The sequence below is a fragment of the Pseudorca crassidens genome, chromosome X, assembly GCF_039906515.1.
Source record: "Pseudorca crassidens isolate mPseCra1 chromosome X, mPseCra1.hap1, whole genome shotgun sequence".
Taxonomy (NCBI): Eukaryota; Metazoa; Chordata; class Mammalia; order Artiodactyla; family Delphinidae; genus Pseudorca; species Pseudorca crassidens.
The window spans coordinates 22,835,389-22,859,377 of NC_090317.1; the positions used below are offsets into that span (position 1 = coordinate 22,835,389).

At 36.6% G+C, this 23,989-nt stretch overlaps 1 protein-coding gene and 1 long non-coding RNA gene across 3 annotated transcripts in view; both read left to right on the forward strand.

The window, feature by feature from the left end:
• LOC137217232 (uncharacterized) overlaps positions 1 to 23,989 on the forward strand; it is a 430,021-nt gene that overhangs the window by 382,177 nt on the left and 23,855 nt on the right. The window lies entirely within an intron of this gene.
• On the forward strand, positions 17,475 to 18,619 carry ACTRT1 (actin related protein T1). The gene is given in 1 exon segment (XM_067723436.1): positions 17,475 to 18,619. A coding segment is annotated over 1 exon segment (1,131 nt). The 5' UTR covers positions 17,475 to 17,488.

Below are 23,989 nucleotides of genomic sequence, written 5' to 3' on the forward strand. Positions count from 1 at the left end.
ATGTATTTATTTATTTATTTTTGCTGTACACGGGACTCTCACTGCTGTGGCCTCTCCCGTCGCGGAGCACAGGCTCCAGACACGCAGGCTCAGCGGTCATGGCTCATGGGCCTAACCGCTCCACAGCATGTGGGATCTTCCTGGATCGGGGCACGAACCCGTGTCCCCTGCATTGGCAGGCGGACTCTCAACTACTGCGCCACCAGGGAAGCCCTCATGTATTTATTTTTTTATTGAGGTATAATGAGCATAACATTTTATTAGTTTTAGGTTTATAATGTGACGATTCAATATTCGTATGTATTGGAAAAATGATCACCTCGGTAAGTACAGTTAACATCCATCACCATACATAGTTATACATTTTTTTCTTGTGAAAAGAACCTTTAAGATCTACCCTATTATCAACTCTCAAATATGCAATACAATATTATCATAGTCACCATGCTGCACATTACATTTCCATGACTTATTTATTTTGTAATTTGAAGTTTGTACCTTTTGACCCCCTTCACCCATTTGACCCACCCCCCACCTCCCACCTCTGGCAACTACGAACGTTTTCTCTATCTATAAGCATTTTTTTTTCTTTTTAAGGTTCCACATATAAGTGAGATTATGCAGTATTTGTCTTTCTCTGGCCAACTTATTTCACTTAGCTTAATGCCCTAAAAGTTCATACATGATGTAGCAAATGGCAAGATTTCCCTCTTTTTTATGACTGAATAATATTCCGTTGTGTGTGTGTGTACCACATTTTCTTTATCCTTTCATTTAATGATGGCCATGGTTGTTTACATATCTTGGCTATTGTAAACAGTGCTGCAATGAATAAGGAGGTGCATATATCTTTCTAAATTAATGTTTTTGTTTTTCTTTTCTTGGGATAAATACTCAGAAGTGAAATTGGTAGATCATATAGTAGTTATATTTTTAATTTTTTGAGCAACTTCCATGCTGTTTTCCATAGTGACTGCATTCTTCACTGTACTATTGTCAAAACTCAATTGACCATAAATATGTACATTTACTTCTAAATTCTAATTCTATTCTACTCATGTATATAGACATAGGCCAGTACTACACTGTCCTGATTATAGCAGCTTTTTAGTAATGTTTATTTAAATCAGGGAGTTTGAGTAGTCCAAATTTGTTCTTCCTTTTCAAGCTTGTTTTGGGTATTCTCAGTTCCTTGTATTCAGATAACAGTTTTAGGATTAGTCTGTCAATTTCTGTAACAAGTAAGCTGAGATTTTGTTAATAATAGTGTTGAATCTGTAAATCAATTTAGGAAATATTGCCATTGTGACAATATTAAGTCTTATATTTCATGATTTGGGGATGAATTCAATATTTCTTAGCTTTTATCCAATTTTTTTCATTTTTTGTGTGTTTTTCAGTGTAGAAGTCATAAATATTTTATTACATTTATTCCTAAGTATGTATTCTCTTTGATGCTATTATAAATGAAATATTTAAAATTTTATTTTTATATTGTTCATTGCTATTGCATAGAAATACAGCTGAGAGGTTGACATCAGAAAGGTGGTGGAATAGGAAGCCTTGGACCCTTATTCCCCATGTGGATATACCAATTCAACAAGAATACATGGACAAATTCATTTTGTGAGAAATCCAGAAACTACTTGAAAGGCTCCTGCATTTGGGGTAAACATAAAACCAGCCACATTGAAGCTGGTAGGAAAATGCAAGATACCCTCTCACCAGAATCCTTGCCTTTAGCATAGTGCCATAATATTGGAAGGAAACCCTCAGCTTTGGCTTTTTCCCGGAGGGGGAAAAGTTTGCCCACATGTCCAACATTCAAATTTTTCTAGAGCTTCCAAAGGTACTGGCTTCTGTCTTACCTGTCTCAGAGCACTGACAGGATCTGGCATACTCTAGACACCTGAGAACCACTGAGAACAAAGGCAGTTGTTTGGGTTAACACACAAGTACTTATCATAGTCACTTCTTCCAGCTCAGCACAGAGTGAGTGGGTAAAAACATCAGATTCTGCTTCTCTCTGGTGAGGTAAAGAGTTGGATCACACATCCAATACTCTGACATTCTAGAGGTTACCTAGGGAACTGGATTTTGTCTCACCCATCTCAGACCACTGATGGGATCAAAATACTTTACATGGCAGAGAGTCACTAAGGACAATGATGGCAGTTTGAACTAGTACAAGGTTTTAAGAGGCCCCCAGAATCTCTGACTAGACTGATTGGTGAGAGTCTCTTCCTGTACAAGGCCAGTCCATGAACACTGGGAGAATTGGGTGTTTTCTTCAGCGGGCAGATATCAGTACAAAGAGTGAAGGAAAATGAAGAATGGGGAAATGTATTCCCCCAAAAGAAATAAGATTAATGTCCAGAAACTGAGCCTAATCATATGGAGATACAGGATTTTTCAGGTAGAGAATTCAAAATAACCATAAAATACACAGCATAAAAGATGTAAAATGTGAAATCAAAAACTTAACATATGAGGAGGGAGCAAAAGGGTAGAGTTTTTGTATGCAAATGAAATTAAGTTTTTATTAGCTTAAAATAGCATGTTATATCAATAAGGTGTTTCAAGAAAGCCTCAGGGTAACCAAAAAACATAAACCTATCGTTGATGAATTCAAGATAAAGAGAAGGGAATAAAAGTATACCACTATGGAAAATCATCAATTCACAAAGGAACAGAGAAACAGGGGATAATTGAAACAAAGGAATTTTAAAACATCCAGAAACCAAGTAACAAGGTGGCAATAGTAAGTCCTTAACTACCAACAATTACTTTAAATGTAAACAAACTAAATTATCCAATCAAAAGGCATAGGGTGGCTGAATGAATAACAATAAAATAAGACCCAACTGTATGATACCTACAAGACTCACTTCAGTTTAAGGGCACATATAAGCTTAAAGTGAAGGGATAGAAAAAGGTATTCCACACAAAAGGAAAGTAAAAGAAAGCAGGGGTAACTATACTTTCCTGACAAAATATAGTTTAAGTCAAAAGAATGTAACAAGAGACAAAGAGAGTCATTATATAGTGATAAAGTGATCATTTCCTCAAGAGTATAAAACAACTGTAAATATATACGGAACCAATGTCCGAGCACCTAAATATATTAAGGAAATACTAGCAAAGCTGAAGAAAATAATAATCAACAATAATATATTAATAGTGGACATCAATACCCCACTTTCAACAATGGATAGATCATATAGACAGAAAATCAATAAGGAAACATTGGACTTGGACTATAGTTTAGACCTAAAGGACCTAATAGACTTATAGAACATTCCATCCAACAACAGCAGAATGTACGTTCTTCTCAAGTACACAGGGAACATTCTCTAGAATATACCATATATTAGCTCACAAAACAAGTCTTAGCAAGTTTAAAAAGATTTAAATCTTACCAATTATTTTTTTCTAACCACAGTGGTAAAAAACTAGAAATCGGGGCTTCCCTGGTGGCACAGTGGTTGAGAGTCCGCCTGCCAATGCAGGGGACATGGGTTCGTGGCCCGGCCCGGGAAGATACCACATGCCATGGAGCAGCTGGGCCCATGAGCCATGGCCGCTGAGCCTGCGCGTCTGGAGCCTATGCTCTGCAACGGGAGAGGCCACAACAGTGAGAGGCCCACATACTGGAAAAAAAAAAAAAAAAAAACTAGAAATAGATAACAGGGGAAACTAGAAAACTCACAAATATGTGGAAATTAAGCAATACACTCCAGAACAGCCAACAAGTCAAAGAAAACATCAAAAGGGAAATAAAACAAAATCTTGAAACAAACCAAAATGGAAACACATGTCAAAAATTATGGTATGCAACAAAAGAAGTACCCATAGGAAAGTTTATTGCAATAAATACCTATTTGGGAAAAAAATACCTCAAATAAATAACCTAAGTTTAGACCTTAAGAAGCCAGAAAAACAAACTAAGCTCAAAATTAGAAGAAAGATATAACAAAACTCAGGGCAGAAATCAATGAAATAGAGAATATAAAAACAGTGGAAATGATCAAAAAAACTGAGTTGGTTTTTTGAGAGTATAAACAAAATTTGCAAACTTTTAGCTATAGTTACCAAGAAAAAAAAAGGAACTCAAATAAATAGAACTATAAATGAAAGAGGAGACATTGCAACTGGTATAATACAAAGAATCATAAGATAATACTATGAACACTTATATGCCAATGAATTGGACAACGTAAAAAAAAAAAGGTTAAATTCCTAGAAATATATAACCTACCAAGTCCGAGTCATGAATAAATAGAGAATCTGAACAGAACAATTACAAGTAAGGAAATTGAATCAGGAATCAAAAACCTCCCAAGAAAGAAAAGCCCAGGATTACATGGCTTCATGGGTGAGTTTTACCAAACATTAAAAAAAACAGAATGAATGCCATTTTTTCTCAATCTCTTCCAAAAAATTGAAGAGGAGAATAAACTCCCAAATGCATTTTATGAGGCCAGCATTACCCTAATACCAAATAAAATAGGATGGCTAAGAACACTACAAGAAAAGAAAATTACAGGCCAATATTCCTGATGAATATAGATGCCAAAATTCTCAACAAAATACTACCAAAAAGAATTCAACAGCACATTAAAAGGATTATACACCATGATCAAGTGGGATTTATCCCTGTAATACAAGGTTGGCTCAACATATCAAAATCAACAGACGTGATACACCACATTAATAGAATGAAAGACAAAAATTATATGATCATCACAATAGATGCAGAAAAAGCATCTGAAAAAATCCAACATCTTTCATGGTAAAAACTCTCAGTAAATTGGGAAAAGAAGAAACATGCCTTAACATAATAAAGTCCATTTGTAACATACCCAGATCTAACATCATACTCAATGGTGAAAAATTGAAAGCTTTCCCTCTAAGATGAGAAATAAGGCAAAGATGTTCACTCACACCATTCCTATTCAACATAGTACTGGAAGTCCTACACATAACAATTAGGCAAGAAAAAGAAATAAAAGACATCCAAATTGAAAAGGAAAAAATAAAATTATCTCTGTTCTGATGACATGCTCTTATATGTTGAAAACCTTAAAGGCTCCACCAAAATAACTGTTAGACTAATAAAAAATTCAGGGAATTTGAGAATACAAAATCAACATACAAAAATCAATTGCAATTCTATATTCTCATTGTAAATTATCCAGTAAAGAAATTAAGAAAACAACTCATTTATATTAGCATCAAAAATAATGAAATACTTAGGAATTAACTAAAGAGGTAAAAGACTTATACACTGAAAACTAGGAAATATTGAAAAAGAAAATAAAGAAGACACAAGTAAATGGAAAGACAGCTTGTTTCCTGGACTAGAAGACTTTATATTGTTAATAATGTCCATTCTACCCAAAGTGACCTATAGCTTCAGTAAAATAGGTATTAAGATTCCACTCATGTTTTTTACAGAAATATAAAAGGCAATTCTAATGTTCATATGGAACTACAAAAGGACTCCAAATAGCCAAAGCAATCTTGAGCAAGAAAAACAAAGTCGGAGGTATCACACTTTCTGATTTCAAAATTTATTAAAAAGCTACAGTAATAAAACAGCATGATACTGGCATGAAGACAGACATAAAGACCAATGGAACAGAATAGAGAGGACACAAATAAACCCACATATATATGGACAACTGATCTTTGACAAAGGTGCCAGGATCACACAAGGTAGAAAGGATTGTCTCTTCAGAAAATGGTGCTGCAACAACTGGATATCCACATGTAAAAGAATGAAACTGAACACTTATCTTACCCGTACACAAAAAATCAAACTCAATGTGGATTAAATTCTTAAAAGACCTGAAACTGTAAAACTCCTAGAAGAAAATGTAGGGGAAAGCTTCATGTTATTGGTCTGGGCAATGATTTTTTTGGATATGACACTAAAAACACAGGCAGCAAAACCCAAAAATTAATAAGTGGGAATAAAAATGTGGGAAAATTGGAACCTTGCTACATTTTTGATGGGAATGTAAAATGGTGCAGCTGTGATGGAAAGCACTATGGAGTTTCCTTATGAACTTAAAACTATAGCTACCATATGATACATTTTCCCGCTTCTTGGTATTTACCCGAAATAATTTAAATTAGAATCTTGAAGAGATATTGATGCTCCCATGTTTATTGCCGCACTATTCACAATTTTCAAGTGTTGGAAACAACCTAAATATCTATAAGCAGATGAGTGGATAAAGAAAATATGGTATACCAACACAATAAATATTATTCAGCCTTAAAATGAAAGAAATATTGCCATATGTTACAGCATGGATGAACCTTGGGGACATTATGCTAAGTGAAATAAGCCAGTCGCAGAAGGACCATTATTTCATGATTCCACCTACATGAGGTATCTAAAATAGTCACACTCAGAGGAGCAGAAAGTAGAATGGTGGTTGCCAAGGGCTGAAGGAAGGGGCAAATTGAAATTTACTCTTCAACAGATTTAAAGTTTCAGGATTTTCACTGGCCTAAAAATCCTCTGTGCTCTGCCTAGACATACCTCCCCCACACCCCTGGAAACCACTGATCTTTTTATTTTTATTGTCTCCATAGTTTTGCCTTTTCCAGAATGTCATATAGTTGGAATCATACAATATGTAGCCGTTTCAGATCAGCTTATTTCACTTAGTAATATATGCACATAAGTTTTCTCCATGTCTTTTCATGACTTGCCAGCTCATTTATTTTTAGCATTGAAAACTATTCCATTGATTGGATGTAACATAATGTATTTATCCAGTCACCTACTGAAGAACATCTTCGTTCTTTCCACCTTATGGCAGTTATAAATAAAGCTGCTCTAAGTATCCATGTGCAGGTTTTTGTGTGAACACAAGTTTTCATTTCTCTTTGATAAATACCGAGGAGCAAGATTGCTGGATTTCATAAGAGTGTGTTTAGTTTTGTAAAAATAACTACCAAACTGTCAAACTTCCTGTATAATTTTTCATTCCCACCAGCAGTAAATGAGAGTTCCTGTTGCTCCATATTCTCACGATCATTTTGTGTTGCCAGTGTTCTGGATTGTGGCCATTCTAACAGGTGCGTAGTGGTATCTCATGTTACTTTAATTTGCATTTCCATGATGACATGATGTGGGCATTTTTTATACACTATTTGCCATCTGTATATCTTTGGTGAGATGTCTGTTAGGGTCTTTGTTGCATTTTTTAATCAGGTTGTTTTATTACTGTTGAGTTTTCAGAGTTTTTTGAATATCTTGGATAACAGTCCTTTATCAGCCACGTGTTTTGCAAACATTTTCTCCACGTCTGTGGCTTGCCTTTTTATCTCTTCATATTTAATATTACAACATGGCAGCTGTGGAAATCAGATTCTTTCTCCACTTTAAGGTGCTTTTTTTGTCACTCTTTGCTGATTGTGTTGTTGTTACTGGTTGTTTAGTAATTTTTATTACAAAAGTTCTGTAAAGTCTACATTCTTTTCATGTGTGGCTACTGATGTATCTATTCAGTTAATGTAGCAGACAGATAATTATTGGGAAAAGATTCCTTTAGTTGGGTAAAACTAATAACTTTAATCTTCCATATTTAGAGTGAAAAGAATAAAGTGAAGTAAATTACTATCATGAGTAGATACTGAACACTGAAAGGCTTATGAAAATTGATGGGAATACTGGTTTTGGAGTAGAACAACTTACCCTAAGAAGTCCTAAACATATTCTACACTTATAGAGGTAGGAACAGGATTCAGTGCACCTACATGGCTTATAAATCCCAGAGTGAAAATTTTAGTTTAAACTGATCCTTTATAGTAGCACATTCTCTCTAGTGTAATTTACATTAAATACAGACCTCAAAGAATTTTTACAGATGAAAGGCCAAGAACATTATTTTATAATAAAAATATCACTAGAATATTAAGACTCATGTGTAAATAAGCAAGAGTCAGTTAGAATCAGAAGATAAATCCCAGTATTCGGCCTAAAACACTGCATAATTTGCAATTGTATGCTACAGTATATGAAATAAAAACATGATATGTTTAAGTAAATTAAGTCAATATTTAAATGTGTGATGAATGAATAAGTGACCACTGAAAATGAAGCAGTTTTGGAAAGGAAAGAAAAAAACTTTTAGATAGAAATGGTACATGATTATTGATATTGGAAGTAAAATAATATTAGACATATAGTTGATGTGATAACTATAAGTTTACACTGCTACACAGACATTAATGAAGTGAAAACAGAAGTTAAACAAAGTAACATAGAAAGAGGCTGCAACTGCAATAGATAAAATTAAATTGAGAATTAAATTGAAGTTCAAGTATGGTTAATATGAATACTATAGAAAGAGAAAAGGGTAAAAAACAATATTGAGAAAAATTACCTAAGAACCTTCTTGAATTTATGAAAGACATCAATTGACTAATGAAAAAAATAAATATAAAACAGAAAAAATTATTTATTCAACAAACAAAACCCAAAGTTAGTAGAAGGAAAGAAATAAAAAAATATCACAGTGAAAATAAATGAAATAGAGACTAAGAAAACAATAGAAAAGATCAATGAAGCCAAAGGCTTGTTCTTTGAAAAGATAAACAAAATTGATAAACCTTTAGCCAGACTCATTAGAAAAAAAGGGAGAGGGCCCCAATCAACAAAATGAGAAATGAAAAAGAAGTTACAAACTACACCACAGAAATACAAAAGCTCTTAAGAGACTACTGTAAGCAACTATCTGCCAATAAAATGGGACAGCCTAGAAGAATTGGACAAATTCTTAGAGAGGTACAATCTCCAAAGACTGAACCAGGAAGAAACAGGAAATATGAACAGACCAATCACAAGTACTGAAATTGAAACTGTGATTTAAAAATTTCCAACAAACAAAAGTCCAGGACCAAATGGCTTCACAGGTGAAGTCTACCAAATATTTAAACAAGAGTTAACACCTTTCCTTCTGAAACTCTTTCCAAAAAATGCAGAGGAAGGAACACTCCCAAACTCGTTCTCAATGAGGCCACCATCACTCTGATACAAAACCAGAAATAGATACCACAAAAAAGAAAACTACAGACCAATGTCACTGAGGAACAGAGATGTAAAAATTCTCAACAAAATATTAGCAAACTAAATCCAACAATACATTCAAAGGATTATACACCATGATCAACTGGGACTTATCCCAGGGATGCAAGGCTTTTTCAGTATCTACAAATCAATCAGTGTGATACACCACATTAACACGCTGAAGAATAAACACCATATGACCATCTCAATAGATGCATAAAAAGCTTTTGGTAAAATTCAGCATCCGCTTATGATAAAAACTCTCCAGAAAGTGGACATAGAGGGAGCATACCTCAGTGTAATAAAGGTCATATATGACAAACCGACAGCTAACATCATACTCAATGGTGAAAAGTTGAAAACATTTCTTCGAAGACCAGGAACAAGACAAGGATGCCCACTCTTGCCACTTTTATTCAACATAATTTTGGAACTCCTAGCCACAGCAATCAGAGAATAAAAAGAAAAGGAATCCAAATTGGAAAAGAAGTAATACTGTCACTGTTTGCAGATGACATGATACTATACATAGAAAATTATAAATATGCTATCAGAAAACTACTAGAGCTTATCAATAAATTTGGTAAAGTTGCAGGATACAAAGTCAATACACAGAAATCTCTTGCATTTCTATACACTAACAATGAAATATCAGAAAGAGAAGTTAAGGAAACAATTCCATTTACCATGCATCAAAAGGAATAAAGTACCTAGGAATAAACCTACCTATGAAGGCTAAATACCAGTACTCTGAAAACTATAAGACACCGATGAAAGAAATTGAAGATGACACAAACAGATGGAAAGATACACCGTGCTCTTGGATTAGAAAAATCAATATTGATAATATGACTATACTACAAAAGGCAATCTACAGATTCAATGCAATCCCTATCAAATTACCAGTAGCATTTTTCAAAGAACTAGAGCAAAAAAATTTTTTAATTTGTATGGAAACACAAAAGACCCTGAATAGCCAAAACAATCTTGAGAAAGAAAAATGGAGCTAGAGGAATCAGGCTTCCTGACTTCAGACTATACTACAAAGTTACAGTAATCAAAACAGTATGGTACTGGCAAAACAAAAATAAAAAAGAAAAGAAAACCCAGACATATAGATCAATGGAACAGGATCGAAAGCCCGGAAATAAACCCATGCACCTATGGTCAATTAATCTATGACAAAAGAAGCAAAAGTATACAATGGAGAAAAGACAGTCTCTTCAATAAGTTGTGTTGGGAAAACTGGAGAGCTACATGTAAAAAAATGAAATTAGAACATTCTCTAACACCATGTACAAAAATAAACTTGACATGGATTAAAGACCTAATTAAATGGATTAAAGACCCAGTCTTAAATGTAAGACCAGGTGCTATAAAACTCATAGAGGAAAACATAGCCAGAACACTCTTTGACATAAAAGGCAGCAATATCTTTTTAGATCCGTCTCCTTGAGTAACGTAAATAAAGACAAAAATAAACAAATGGGACCTATTTAAACTTAAAAGCTTTTGCATAGCAAAGGAAACCATAAGCAAAACAAAAAGACAACCTACAAAATGGGAGAAAATATTTGCAAATGATGCAATTACAGGGATTAATTTCCAAAATATACAAACAGCTCATACAGCTCAATATCAGAAAAAACAAACAATCCAATCAAAAATGGGCAGAAGACCTAAGCAGACATTTCTCCAAAGAAGACCTACAGATGGCCAACAGGCACATAAAAAATGCTCAACATCACTAATTATTGGAGACAGGCAAATCAAAGCTACAGTGAGATATCACCTCACTCTGGTCAGAATGGCCATCATAAGAAAAGTCTACAAATAATAAATGTTGGAGAAAAAGGTACCCTCCTACACTGTTGGTAGGAATGTAAATTGGAACAGCCGCTACGGAGAACAGTATGGAGGTTCCTTAAAAAAACTAAAGATAGAGTTACCATATGATCCAGCAACCCCACTCAGGGGCATATATATGGAGACTTTTTTTTTAAATTTGTTTTTATTTTCCTAGTTTCTTGAAGTGGAAGCTGAGGTCAGTGATTTGACAGTTTTTTTGTGTGTAATATAAGCATTTTAGTTTTATAAATTTCCCTCTGTGTACTGCATTAGCTGCATCCACAAATTTTAGTGTGTTGTGTTTTCATTTCAATTCAATTAAAAATACTTCCTAATTTCTCTTTTGATCCATGGGTTATTTAGAATGTGTTATTTAGTTCTGAAATATTTGGAGATTTCCCAGATATCTTTTTGCTTTTGATTTCTAACTCGTTTCCATTGCAACCAGAAAACATACTTTGAATCTTCTCAAATTTAGTTTAGACTTGTTTTATGGCCCCAAATATGGTCTATCTTGTTCAGTGTACTGGGTGCACTTGCAAAGAACGTGTATTCTATTGCTGTTTGGTAGAGTGTTTTTTTAATGCCACTAGTTAGGCCAAGTTAGTTGATAGCATTGTACAAGTATTCAAATCTCTGACTTAACTTGTTTGTCCTCATAGTTCTATCAGGTTTTGCTTCATGTATTTTCAGAGTGTGCTGTAAGGTACATAAATATTTAGAACTGCTATGTACTTTTGATGAATTAACCCCTTTATCATAATGAAATGTCCCTGTTTGTCCCTGGTAATAGTCATTGCTCTGACATACACTTTGATATTAATTTAACCACTCCAGACTACTTTTGATTAGTTTTAGTGTGGCATATCTTTGTTTTTATTCTTTTACTTTTTAAATTTTAATTTTATATTGGAGTGTTGATTAATAATTATGTGTTAGTTAGCAAAGTAATTCAGTCATACCCATAAAAGTATCCATTCTTTTTGAATTTCTTTTCCCGTTTAGGTTATTACAGAATATTGAGCTGAGTTCCCTGTGCTGTACAGTAGGTCCTTGTTGGTAATCTATTTTAAATATAGTAGTGTGTACATTGCCAATCCCAAATTCCCAATATATCCCCCCACCCTTTTCCCCCTGATAACCATAAGTTCATTCTCTAAGTCTGTGAGTGTTTCTGTTTTGTAAATATGTTCATTTGTATTATTTTTTTAGATTCCACATATAAGCGATATCACATGTTATTTGTCTTTCTCTGTCTGACTTACTTCACTTAGTATGATAATCTCTGGAGAAAACTCTAATTCTAAAATATATATCCACCCCAATGTTCGTTGCAGCAGTATTTACAATAGACATGGAAGCAACCTAAATGTCCGTTGACAGAGGAATGGATAAAGAACATGTGGTATATTATGTATATCCAATGGAATATTACTGAGCCATAAAAAAGAATGAAATAATGCCATTTACAGCAACATGGATGGACCTAGATATTATCATACTAAGTGAAGTAAACCAGACAGAGAAAGACAAATATCATATGATATTTCTTTTCTGTGGAATCTGAAAATATATAACTGAATTTATTTTCAAAACAGAAATAGATCCACAGATATAGAAAACAGGCTATGGTTACCAAAGGTGGGGGAGGGATAAATTAGGAGGTTGGGATTAACATATACACATCACTATATATAAAATAGATAACCAACAAGGATCTACTGCATAGCACAGGGAACTATACTCAATATTTTGTAATAACCTGTAAGGGAAAAGAATCTGAAAAAGAAAAAATATATATTTATAGACATATATATATATATATATATATATATATAACTGAATCACTGTGCTGTACACCTGAAACTAACATGATATTGGAAATCAACTATACTTCAATAAAATTAAAAGATAAAAGTAAATACATAAAAAAATTGTATGGACATACCTTGGAGATTTTGCAGGTTCGGTTCCATACCACCACAATAAAGCAAATATCACATAAAATTTTTCATTTCCCAGTGCATATAAGTTTTGTTTTCACTATACTGTAGTCTATTAAGTGTGCAATAGCATTATGTCTAAAATACATATACCATAATTGAAAAATTCTTTATTGCAAGAAAATGCTCACCATCACCTGAGCCTTCAGCAAGTTATGATCTTTTTGCTGGTGAAGGTTCTTGCCTAGGTGATCATGGCTGCTAATTAGTGTAGTGTTTGATTAAGGGCTGTGATGGCAGTTTCTCAGTATAATACAATAATGAAGTTAGCCACATTATTTGACTCTTCCTTTCATGAAAAATTTCTCTGTAGCATGCACTGCTGTTTGATAGCAATTTATTCACAGAGAATTTCTTCTGAAATTTGAGTCAATTCTGTCAAACCCTGCTGCTGCTTTATCACTAAGTTAATGCAACATTCTAAATCTTCTGTTGTCATTTCAACAATATTCACAGCATTTTCCACAGGAATAGATTCCATATATCAAGAAACCACTTTCTTTGCTTATCCATAAGAAGCATCTCCTTGTCTGTTAAAGTTTCATCATGAGGTTAGAGCAATTCAGTCATCTCTTCAGTCTCCAATTGTAATTCCATTATCTTTCCTTTTTCTACCACATCTGCAGTTACATCCTCCACTGAAGTCTTGAACCACTCACAGTCATCCATGAGGGTTGGAATCAAATTCTTCCAAACTCGTGTGAATGTTAATATTTTGACCCCTTCCTATGAGTCACATAATCCTCTTAATGGTACCTAGAATGGTGAATCTTTTCCAGAAGGTTTTCAATGTACTTTGTCCAGATCCATCAGAGGAATCACTATCTATTGCAGCTATAGCCTTACAAAATGTATTTCTTAAATAATAAGACTTGAAAGTCAAAATAACTCCTTCAACTATGACCTGCAGAATGGGTGTTATGTTAGCAGGCATGAAAACAACATTAATCTTGTTGTACATCTTCATCAGAGCTCTTGGGTGATCCATGAGCAGTAATACTTTTAAAGGAATTTTTTCTTCTGAGCAGTAGATCTCAATGGTTGGCTTAAAATATTCAGTAAACCATGTTGTAAACAGATGTGCTGTCATCCAGACTTTGTTGTTTCATAGAGCACAGGCAGAGAAGATTTAGCATAATTCTTAAGGGCCTTAGAATTTTCTAAATGGTAAATGAGCTTTGGCTTCAACTTATTAGCCCCTAACAAGGGAATCAGCTTGTCTTTTTAAGAGTTAAAGCCAGCACTGACTTCTCTCTCACTGTGAAAGTCCTCGCTGGTATCTTCTTCCAATAGAAGGCTGTTTCATTTCCATTGAAAACCGGTTGTTTAGTGTAGCCACCTTCATTATCTTAGCTAGATGTTCTAGATAACTTGCTGCAGCTTCTAAATCAGAACTTGCTGCTTCACCTTCTGCTTTATTGTTATGGAGATGGCCTCTTTCCTTAAATCTCATGAACCAACCTCTGCTAGCATCAAACCTTTCTTCTAGAGTGTCCTCACCTCTCTCAGCCTTCATAGAATTGAAGAGAATTAGGACCTTACTGTGGATTGGGCTTTGGCTTAAGGGAATGTTGTGGCTGGTTTGATCTTCTCTCGTGCCCACTATAACTTTCTTCATGTCAGCAATAAGCCTATTTTGCCTTCCTATCATTTGTGTATTCACTGGAGCAGCACTTTTTATTTCCTTCAAGAATTTTTCCTTTGCACTCAAAACGTGGCTGTTTGGTGCCAGAGGCCTAACTTTCAACCTATCTCAGCTTTTGCCATGCTTTCATCACTGAGCTTAATCATTTCTAGCTTTTGATTTAAAGTGAGAGTTGTGTGACTCTTCCATTCACTTCAACACTTAGAGGTCATTGTACGGTTATTAATTGACCTAATTTCAATATTGTTGTGTTGCAGAGAATACGGAGGCTCCAGGAAAGAGATCAGTGAACAGCTGGTCAACAGAGTAGTCAAAACATATACATTTACTAATTTTGCCTTCTTATAAGGACACGATTTGTGGTGCCCCAAAACAATTACAATAGTAATATCAAAGATCAATGATCACTGATCACCAGAGCAAATGTATATTAAGTATACCTCAAAAAAGCTAAAAAAAAAAAAAAAAAGAAGAGTTGATGTTTGTGTTCGTCAGGGTTTTCCCGAAAAACAAAACTAATAGAATAGAATAGAATAGATGATGGATAAAAAGATATTTACTCATGCCGTTTTGTATACTGAGAAGTCCCATCAACTGCTAGCTGTAACCTGGAGGCCCAGGAAAGCTGGTGATATAGTTCCAGTACAAACCTGAATACCTGAGAACCAGGGGAGTCAATGGTGAAAGTCCTGGTCCAAGTCTGAAGACCCATGACCCAGGAGTACCCATGTCCGATGTCCACAGATGGGTATCCCGGAGACACCAAGAGCAAATTTGTCCTTCTTCTGTCTTTTGGTTCTGTTCAGGGCCTTCAACAGTTTGAATAATTCCCATTTGCATTGGTGAGGCTGAACTTCTTTACTCAATCTACCAATTCAAATGCTAATCTCTACTAGAAACACCCTTATGGACACACTCAGAAATAATGTTCTACAAGATATCTGGGCATCTCTTAGCCAAGTCAAGGTGACACATTAAGCATAATAATGTTACAGTCTTGAGTTTGAAATTTATACGGCTGACCGGCACGCTAGAAATTCAGAAAGGTTTTCTATGTTACAGTATGGAGGCAGAATTCCTGCTTCTCCCAGAAACTTCAGTTTTGCTTTGAAGGCCTTCATTTGGTTGGATGGGGCTCACACACCTTATGGATGTTAATCTCTGTTATTTAAGCCAACTGATTTTAAATGTTAATCACATAAACACAATACTTTCATAGTAATGTCTAGACTAGTGTTTGACCAAACAACTGGGCACAATAGCTTAGCCAAGTTGACAAATAAAATGAATCATCTCAGTCTGTATTTTAAAAAAAGAAGAAAAATTTTACATCTACAGTCTAACCTTCAAACTTAACACACTGGAAAAAGAAAAGCAAACTGAAGCAAGCAAAAGGAATAAAAGGGGGGCTTCTCTGGTGGCACAGTGGTTAAGAATCCTCCTGCCAATACAGGGGAGACGGATTCAAGCCCTGGTCCGGGAAGATCCCACATGCCTCAGAGCAACTAAGCCCATGAGCCACAACTACTGAGCCTGTGCTCTAGAGCCCGTGAGCCACAACTACTGAGCTCACGTGCCACAACTACTACCCGCATGCCTAGAGCCCGTGCTCCACAACAAGAGAAGCCTCTGCAGCAAGAAGCCCGTGCACCACAATGAAAGTAGCCCCCACTTACCGCAACTAGAGAAAGCCTGTGCGCAGCAACAAAGAGCCAACACAGCCAAAAATAAATAAATAAAATAAATTTTTTAAAAAAGGAATAAAGTGATAAAAAATGCAGGAATTATTGAAATAGAGAATAGAAAAACAATAGAGAAATCAATGAAACCAAAAAACAGTTATCTTAAAAGTTCAAAAAAGTAAAGGGGATATTACTACCAACCTTACAGAAATAAGTAAGGATTATAAATACTGTGAAAAATGTTACGGTGTAGAATAGGTTAAAAAAAATTATATTCAAATGGAAGAACTTTGAATAAAGTATGCTAAATGAATGAAGCCAGACGTGAAAGGTCACATGTATAATTCTGTTTAAGTGAAAGATGCAGAAGAGATAAGTCTATAGAGACAACAAAAATATTATTAGTGGAGTTTAGGGCTCATGAGGATGGCCCGAAGAGGGTGATAGCTAAAAGGTGCAGGGTTTCTTTTTGAAGTAAAGAAAGTGTTCTAAACTTGACTCTTGTAATGTTTGTACATAGTTGAATATATTGAAATTCATGGAAATGGGTGAATGTATTGTATATGAAATTTATCTTAATAAATCTGTTTTAAAACCAAACAAATATAAGGGGGAATAAAAGAAAGGGTGTTCTGACCACCTCTGGAAGTGGATTGTTGGCATCTTTACTCCAATCTGAACCTGTGTCTGCTGATTAGTTCCTTCCCTTAGTAAAGGAAAGGGTATAATTGTCATCCCACAAACAGCAGCTCAGCTGAGTATAGAAGTCAGCTTTCTGGGACAACCTCACAGCTGGGCCGCTTCATTAGATTCTAAGCCTAGGCCTTTGCTTCATGTTCACAGACTTATCAAAAGCTGTTCAGAGGTATGGTTTGCCTTCCTCTGTTTCAAGTATCACCAAGCTAGGAGTACTGGTGGCTCAGAGACCCCACCCCTTAAACATCCTCTGATGCTCTCTGAGAACAATTGTTGCCTCGGCTACTTCATTACATAGTGAGCAGTCATCACTGAAATTGCCTCAGCAGGCCCTGTGCTGCTTGAAAAGGGACAGTATTCATGGGTTGAGGATGGGGTTAGGGGACAGCCTGCTAGCTCTGCTTCAGTGGCAACCTAAGAACTTTGGAATCCTGTGGCTGATAAACTTCCAGAGGTACCTATTATCTCACAAAGTGGCCATGTTCTTTCTTAATTTTGGCGAAGGTCAGAAGAGCGTGCTGCAGACATGTTTAAGCCATATGCATTAGATACTCCAGCTGTAATTTTTGCCAGTGGATCAGGACTCTGCAAAGTAGGCATGTCTGGAGAGACTGGGCCCCATCATGTCATCATTTCTGTCATGGGGCATCCTAAATTCAACATGGCTTTACCAGAAGCCAATCAGAAAAATTACACTGTGGGGGGAAAAGCCCTGTTCAAGTATGGAGCCTTGCATTTGCACTATCCCATTGAACATGGACTGGTAACAAGATGGAATGACATGTAAAAACTCTGGAAGTATCTTTTTTAGTGGGAGCTGGGAGTAAAACCCTGTCGACAACCTGTGCTCATGACTGAGCCCTCCTTGAAGCCAAGGGAGACTCGAGAGAAGACAGAAGTGACGTTTGAGACCTTCAGTGTGCCTGCCTTCTACCTGTCCAACTACGTGGTTGTAGCACTGTATACCTGTGCCTCTGTCACGGGCTTAGTGGTGGACAGTGGTAATGGGATCACTTGCACTGTCCCCATTTTTGAGGGTTACTCCCTTCCTCATGCCATCACCAAACTCTATGTGGCAGAGAGAGACATCACAGAGCACCTCACCCGACTCCTCCTGGCTAGTGGGTGTAATTACCCTTGCATACTCAACAAGGCCTTAGTGGATGACATAAAAGAGACGCTGTGCTATGTGGCCTTAGAGCCAGAGAACAAACTTCATAAGAAGCCAGAGGAGGTCCTGAGAAAATACAAACTACCAGATGGAAATGTCATCCACCTTGGGGATCAGCTGTACCAGGTACCTGAGATTCTTTTTGCACCTGACTGGCTGGGTGTCCACAACTCAGGACTATCAAAAATGGTCTCCAGCAGCATTATGAAGTGTGACACCAACATCCAGAAAAATCTTTTTGAAGAAATTGTGCTGTCTGGGGGCACCACTCTCTTCCCTGGGCTTGAGAAAAGATTTATGAAAGAACTGGAACAGCTGGCCTTCAGAGGAACTCCCATCAAGATCACCGCTTCTCCTGATGGATGTTTCTCGGAATGGATCAGTGCATCCATTGTGACCTCTCTGAGCAGTTTCAGGCAGATGTGGGTAACTTCTGAGGATTTCATGGAGCTTGGGACATATGTTTTCTAGAGAAGATGCTTTTAAAGGATTCAGAGCACAGGGGACAGCTTGAATTGTCAGATCATAGGAGCACTGGTGGAAAGTGACATTTTCCCTTGGGCTTCAGCATGTATTCAGTAAAAGTGATATGGCATTTTGGGTTTCAGTTCATTTTTGGTAGCATCAGAGTAATTTTTCATCCAGGTAGTGAATCTTTTTAAGTGATTCTAGTCCACCCTTCCTGTCTCAGGGACCTATTCAGTTTTCTCCTGATAAATCCTTGGGTTATGTGTTACAGCTGTGTCCACTTGCAGGGTTTGTAGTAAAAACAGGTACTTGAGCCTCATGCCTAGAAGCTTGATTCAGTAGGTCCCTAGAATCTTCATTTTAATCAAGTGTCTTAGATGTTTTTGATAGATCTAGTGTGAAGGAGAGACAGAATTACCAGGGAAAATGTGGGGAGGGAGGAGAATTAAGTTGAAGAAGGAATGCTACCCGGCTCTTAGGGCTCAACTGACCCTTTCAGTCAACTGGTTCTTAATTAGCACAGTAGGGCTCTCTAGTGATAGGCAGCTAAATAAGACAGAGCTGTTGTCCTTCCTTGTCAAAGAGGAGAGATGTGGAGAGAGATGAGGAGAGAAATCGCTATTTATTTAAGGATCTCTAAGCTGAGGGCCCCTATTCCCAGTTGGAGTATTAAGAATCAACATCTCTATTTTTTTAACTGAAGTATCGTATGCTTTGTAACATATTATATGTTACAGATGTACAATATAGTGATTCACAATTTTTAAAGTTTATACCCCATTTATAGTTATTATAAAATATTGGCTAAATTCTTCACATTGTACAAAATATCCTTGTAGTTTATTCTACACCTAATAGTTTGTACCTCTTGTTCCCTTACCCCTACCTTGCCCCTTCCTCATTCCCTCTCCCCACTGGTAAACCACTAGTTCTCTATATCTGTTAATCTGCTTCTCTTTTGTTATATTCACTAGTTTGCTGCAAATGGAAAAATTTTGTTCATTTTTATGGCTGAGTAGTATCTCACTGTATATATATGTACCACATCTTCTTCATCCATTCATCTGTTGATGGACACTTAGTTTGCTTCTGTATCTTAGCAATTGTAAATAATGCTGCTATGAACATTGGAGTGTATGTATCTTTTCGGATTAGTGTTTTGGTTTTTTCAGATATATACCCAGGAGTGGAATTGCTGGTCATTCTTATTATATTTTTCGTTTGTTTTGTTTGACTTTCAAGGATATTTATAGCCTCATTTTGTTAGGGGAAAAAGACTGAAAATATGTAATCATCATCAATGAAGAAATTGCTGAATAAATTATGCATACATTTTTTCTTCGTTAGCTTAGTTTTATTTTCCCAAAATATTATCAAGATAGAAATGGAAAATTTAGAGAAGTCTTTGTAGTACAATCTATTTTTATGGTAAACAAAACAGTGGCACTTTCCCATATATATGTATGTCTATGCACATTTGTATGTACATACATAAATGAATATGCTTTTTTACATGATTATAAGCACTTGGAAAAAAGTACAGAAGGTTACACACCATGGGGGTTGTTGTGGAACACCAGTTCACGTGGCTGAGGCAGTGAGGCCAAGCAAACTGAAACATCAGAGTTTGGAGCAGAGAAAGGTTTATTTCAGGGCCGAGCCAGGAGAACTGGTGGCTCGTGCTCACAAAGGCTGAACTCCCTGATGGCTTTTGGGGAGAAGTTTTTATAGGCAGAATTTAGTGTAAGCGCTTGAGGGTGTTTGACTTTCTTCTGATTGGTTACTGGTGAGGTAGCAGGGTGATGTTCCAGGAATCTTGTGCTCAGCCAAAGTTGTCATCCTCCACCTGGCTGCCGGCCTTAGTTCTTACAGAAGAACTCAAAGATACTGCTATGCATATCCTTTGAGGAGGAACCAGGACCCTGCCCCAAGGCTGCACTATTGTTTCCTGACTGCTCCTCGTTTGTTTCCCCATTCCCTCCCTTCCCTAATTATCAACTGCTTGAATCTGCACTTTGAAACTCAGGGAAGGTCTAAGAGGCTAAAGCCTTTTCCCTACAAACAAGAGAAGGGGGGGGGGACACAGAAAGGATTTGTACCTGGGAGGGCACACAGGGTCCTGATTTGTTTCAATCCCCCCTTTTCCTTAATACTCCTCTATCTTGAGCAGGGCAGGTACGGACAAGTAAGGGAATAACATTTTGGGTAGAGAGGTCAATCAGGAACTCTGCAGAGGAACTCGGTTTTAGAGGGAATCAGTTTCTGGGTTACACAGGTTGGTGGAGAAGAATGGAATAAAATGTAGTACTGGTGGAAAGAAGAGTGGGAGTGGGAGCAAATCAGAAAGAACGAACTATACTTAAAAAAAGTCATCCTGAGTGAAATGAAACCATTTGTCTAAAAAAACCCAAGGAATTCTATTTTCCATATATCTTTCCAACTACATATTCAGGGTGTCATATTGATAGCTTGTTTTACAACACAGCCATGAAAATGAAAATTATCTAATATTCAATAAAAATCACTATAAATCAGGTATTTTACTTTTATATTTATTTGAGATATCTGGTTGAATATCATACTTCTGCTTACAGATAACTTAGCAAAACCACAATGGAACCAGAAGACAGTAGAATTATACCTTCAAAGAGCTAGGAAAATATACTGTCAAACTAGAATTATATACGCAGGAAAACCATTCCAAGAAAGATGGTAAAAATACTTTCTGAAAATAACTGAATGTGTTTACTCTCAATAGTCCATCACTAAAGGAAATTTTATATGATTATTTGAGGGCATATAAAAATAATCCCAATGGGACTTCCCTGGCGGCTCAGTGGCTAAGAATCTGCATGCCAGGACTTCCCTGGTGGCACAGTGGTTAAGAAACTGGCTGCCAATGGAGAGGACACGGATCAAGCCCTGGTCCGGGAAGATCCCCACATGCTGCGGAGCAACTAAGCCCGTGCACCACAACTACTGAGCCTGCGCTCCAGAGCCCGTGAGCCACAACTACTGAGCCCATGTGCCACGAGCCCATGCCCTGCAACAAGAGAAGCCACTGCAATGAGAAGCACATGCACCACAATGAAGAGTAGCCCCCACTCGCTGCAACCAGACAAAGCCCACATGCAGCAACGAAGACCCAACACAGCCAAAAATAAATAAATTAATTAATTTTTTAAAAAAAGAATCCGCCTGCCAATGCAGGGGACATGGGTTTGAGCCCTGGTCTGGGAAGATCCCACATGCCGCAGAGCAACTAAGCTGTGCACCACAACTACTGAGCCTGCACTCTAGAGCCTGCAAGCCATAACTACTGAGCCCACGTGCCACAACTACTGAATCCCACGTGCCTAGAGCCTGTGCTCCGAAACAAGAGAAGCCACCACAATGAGAAGCCCACACACCACAACGAAGAGCAGCCCCCACTCACCGCAACTAGAGAAAGCCCATGGGCAGCACCGAAGGCCGAACACAGCCAAAAATAAAATAAATGAGATAAAATAAATTTATAAAAATAAATAAATAAATAATCCCAGAAAAAGATACATATGGTGTACTAAGAAATAATGAACATTAAATAATGGTGAACTCAGAGGTAAATTTAAAAATACTGACTGTACAAATTCATAGTATCAATATCAACGTAATAAAAAGAATGAAAATTTTGTAGTACAAAAGGACATAAATCATAGAAACAGGTTGGAGCTAAAATTCTGAATATACTTGCATTTCTCAGAAAGAAATATTAATTAAATTTAGAATATATATATAGATATAGAAACTGAAGGAACTTCTTCTATAAATCTGTAAAAACATAAATAGCAACTGGAAATATTAAAAGGCATTTCTAAAATACCAATGTGTCAAAGAAGAAATTGTAATAAAAGAAGAAATTGTATTAAAAATTATAAGGTAATTATAAGGTGAATGATAAAATATTAGATATTAAGAGATGGAATGCTGCTAATGCTGGAATTAATTAGTAAGAAATGTTAAATGCTTATATAAGTAAAAAGGAAGGTTGAATATCAGAGAGCTAAACATCCAGTTTTGAACTTAGAAAAAGTGTTGCCAAACTAAGGTCATTTGGGATTAAGTGACCGTGCACCCGTGCGCCACAACTAGTGAGGCCAAATAAACTGATGCATGGTGAAGCCAAATAAACTGAAACGTCAGAATTTGGAGCAGAGAAAGGTTTATTGCAGGGCCAAACAAGGAGAATGGGTGGCTCGTGGTCAAAAACCCTGAACTCCTTGATGGTTTTGCGGGAAAAGTTTTTATAGGCAGAATTTGGGGTGACGGCTGCAGGGTGTGTGACTTTTGTCTGATTGGTTGGTGGGGAGGTAGCAGGGTGGCGCTCCGGGAATCTTGTGCTTAGCCTCAAGTTGCCATCCTCCACCTGGGTGGGGGCCTTAGTTGTGTAGAAGAGCTCAAAAATATTGTTATTTATATTTCTTGAGGAAGAACCAGGACCCTTCCCCAAGGCTGCACTATTGTTTTTTGACTATTCCTCCATTGTTTCTGCATTTCCTCCCTTCCCTGATTAACAACTGTTTGAATCTGCCCTTTGGAACTCAGGGAAGGTCAAGGAGGCTGAAAGAAACCATTTCCTACAAACAAGAAACAGGGGACACAGAAAGCCTTTTATGCCCAGGAGAACCCCACAGGGTCCTGCTCAGTTTCAAAAGCAAATAGAATAAACCCAAAAATTTAGAACAGTAAATTTAAAAAATAGGAAATCAGAAATTATTGAGATATAAAACAAGGAAAAAATAAAGAGAATGAACAAGGACTTGATTCTTTATGAGGTCAAAATAAATAGACATCCCTATGGAATTATTAATTGAAATTAACAATAAACAAGTTTAAAATTATGAAGAATAAAAATTATTTGTAAATGTTGATGAGGCAACATTTGGGGTGAAGACTGCAGGGGGTTTGACCTTTGATTGTTTGATGGTGAGGTAACAGGGTGATGTTCCAGGAATCTTGTGCTCAGCATGAAGTTACCATCCTTCATCTGGGTGGGGGCCTTAGTTCCTGCAGAAAAACTCAAAGATAGTGTTATGTATATCCCTTGAGGAGGAACCAGGACCTTGCCCCAAGCCTGCACTATTGTCTCTCTCTCTCTTTTTAATTTATTTTTTAAACATCTTTATTGGAGCATAATTGCTTTACAAAGTTGTGTTAGTTTCTGCTGTATAACAGAGTGAATCAGCTATATGTATACTTATATCCCCATATCCCCTCCTTCTTGCATCTCCCTCCCACTCTCTCTATCCCACCCCTCTAGGTAGTCACAAAGCACCAAGCTGATCTCCCTGTGCTATGCGGCTGCTTCCCACTAGCTATCTGTTTTACATTTGGTAGTGTATATATGTC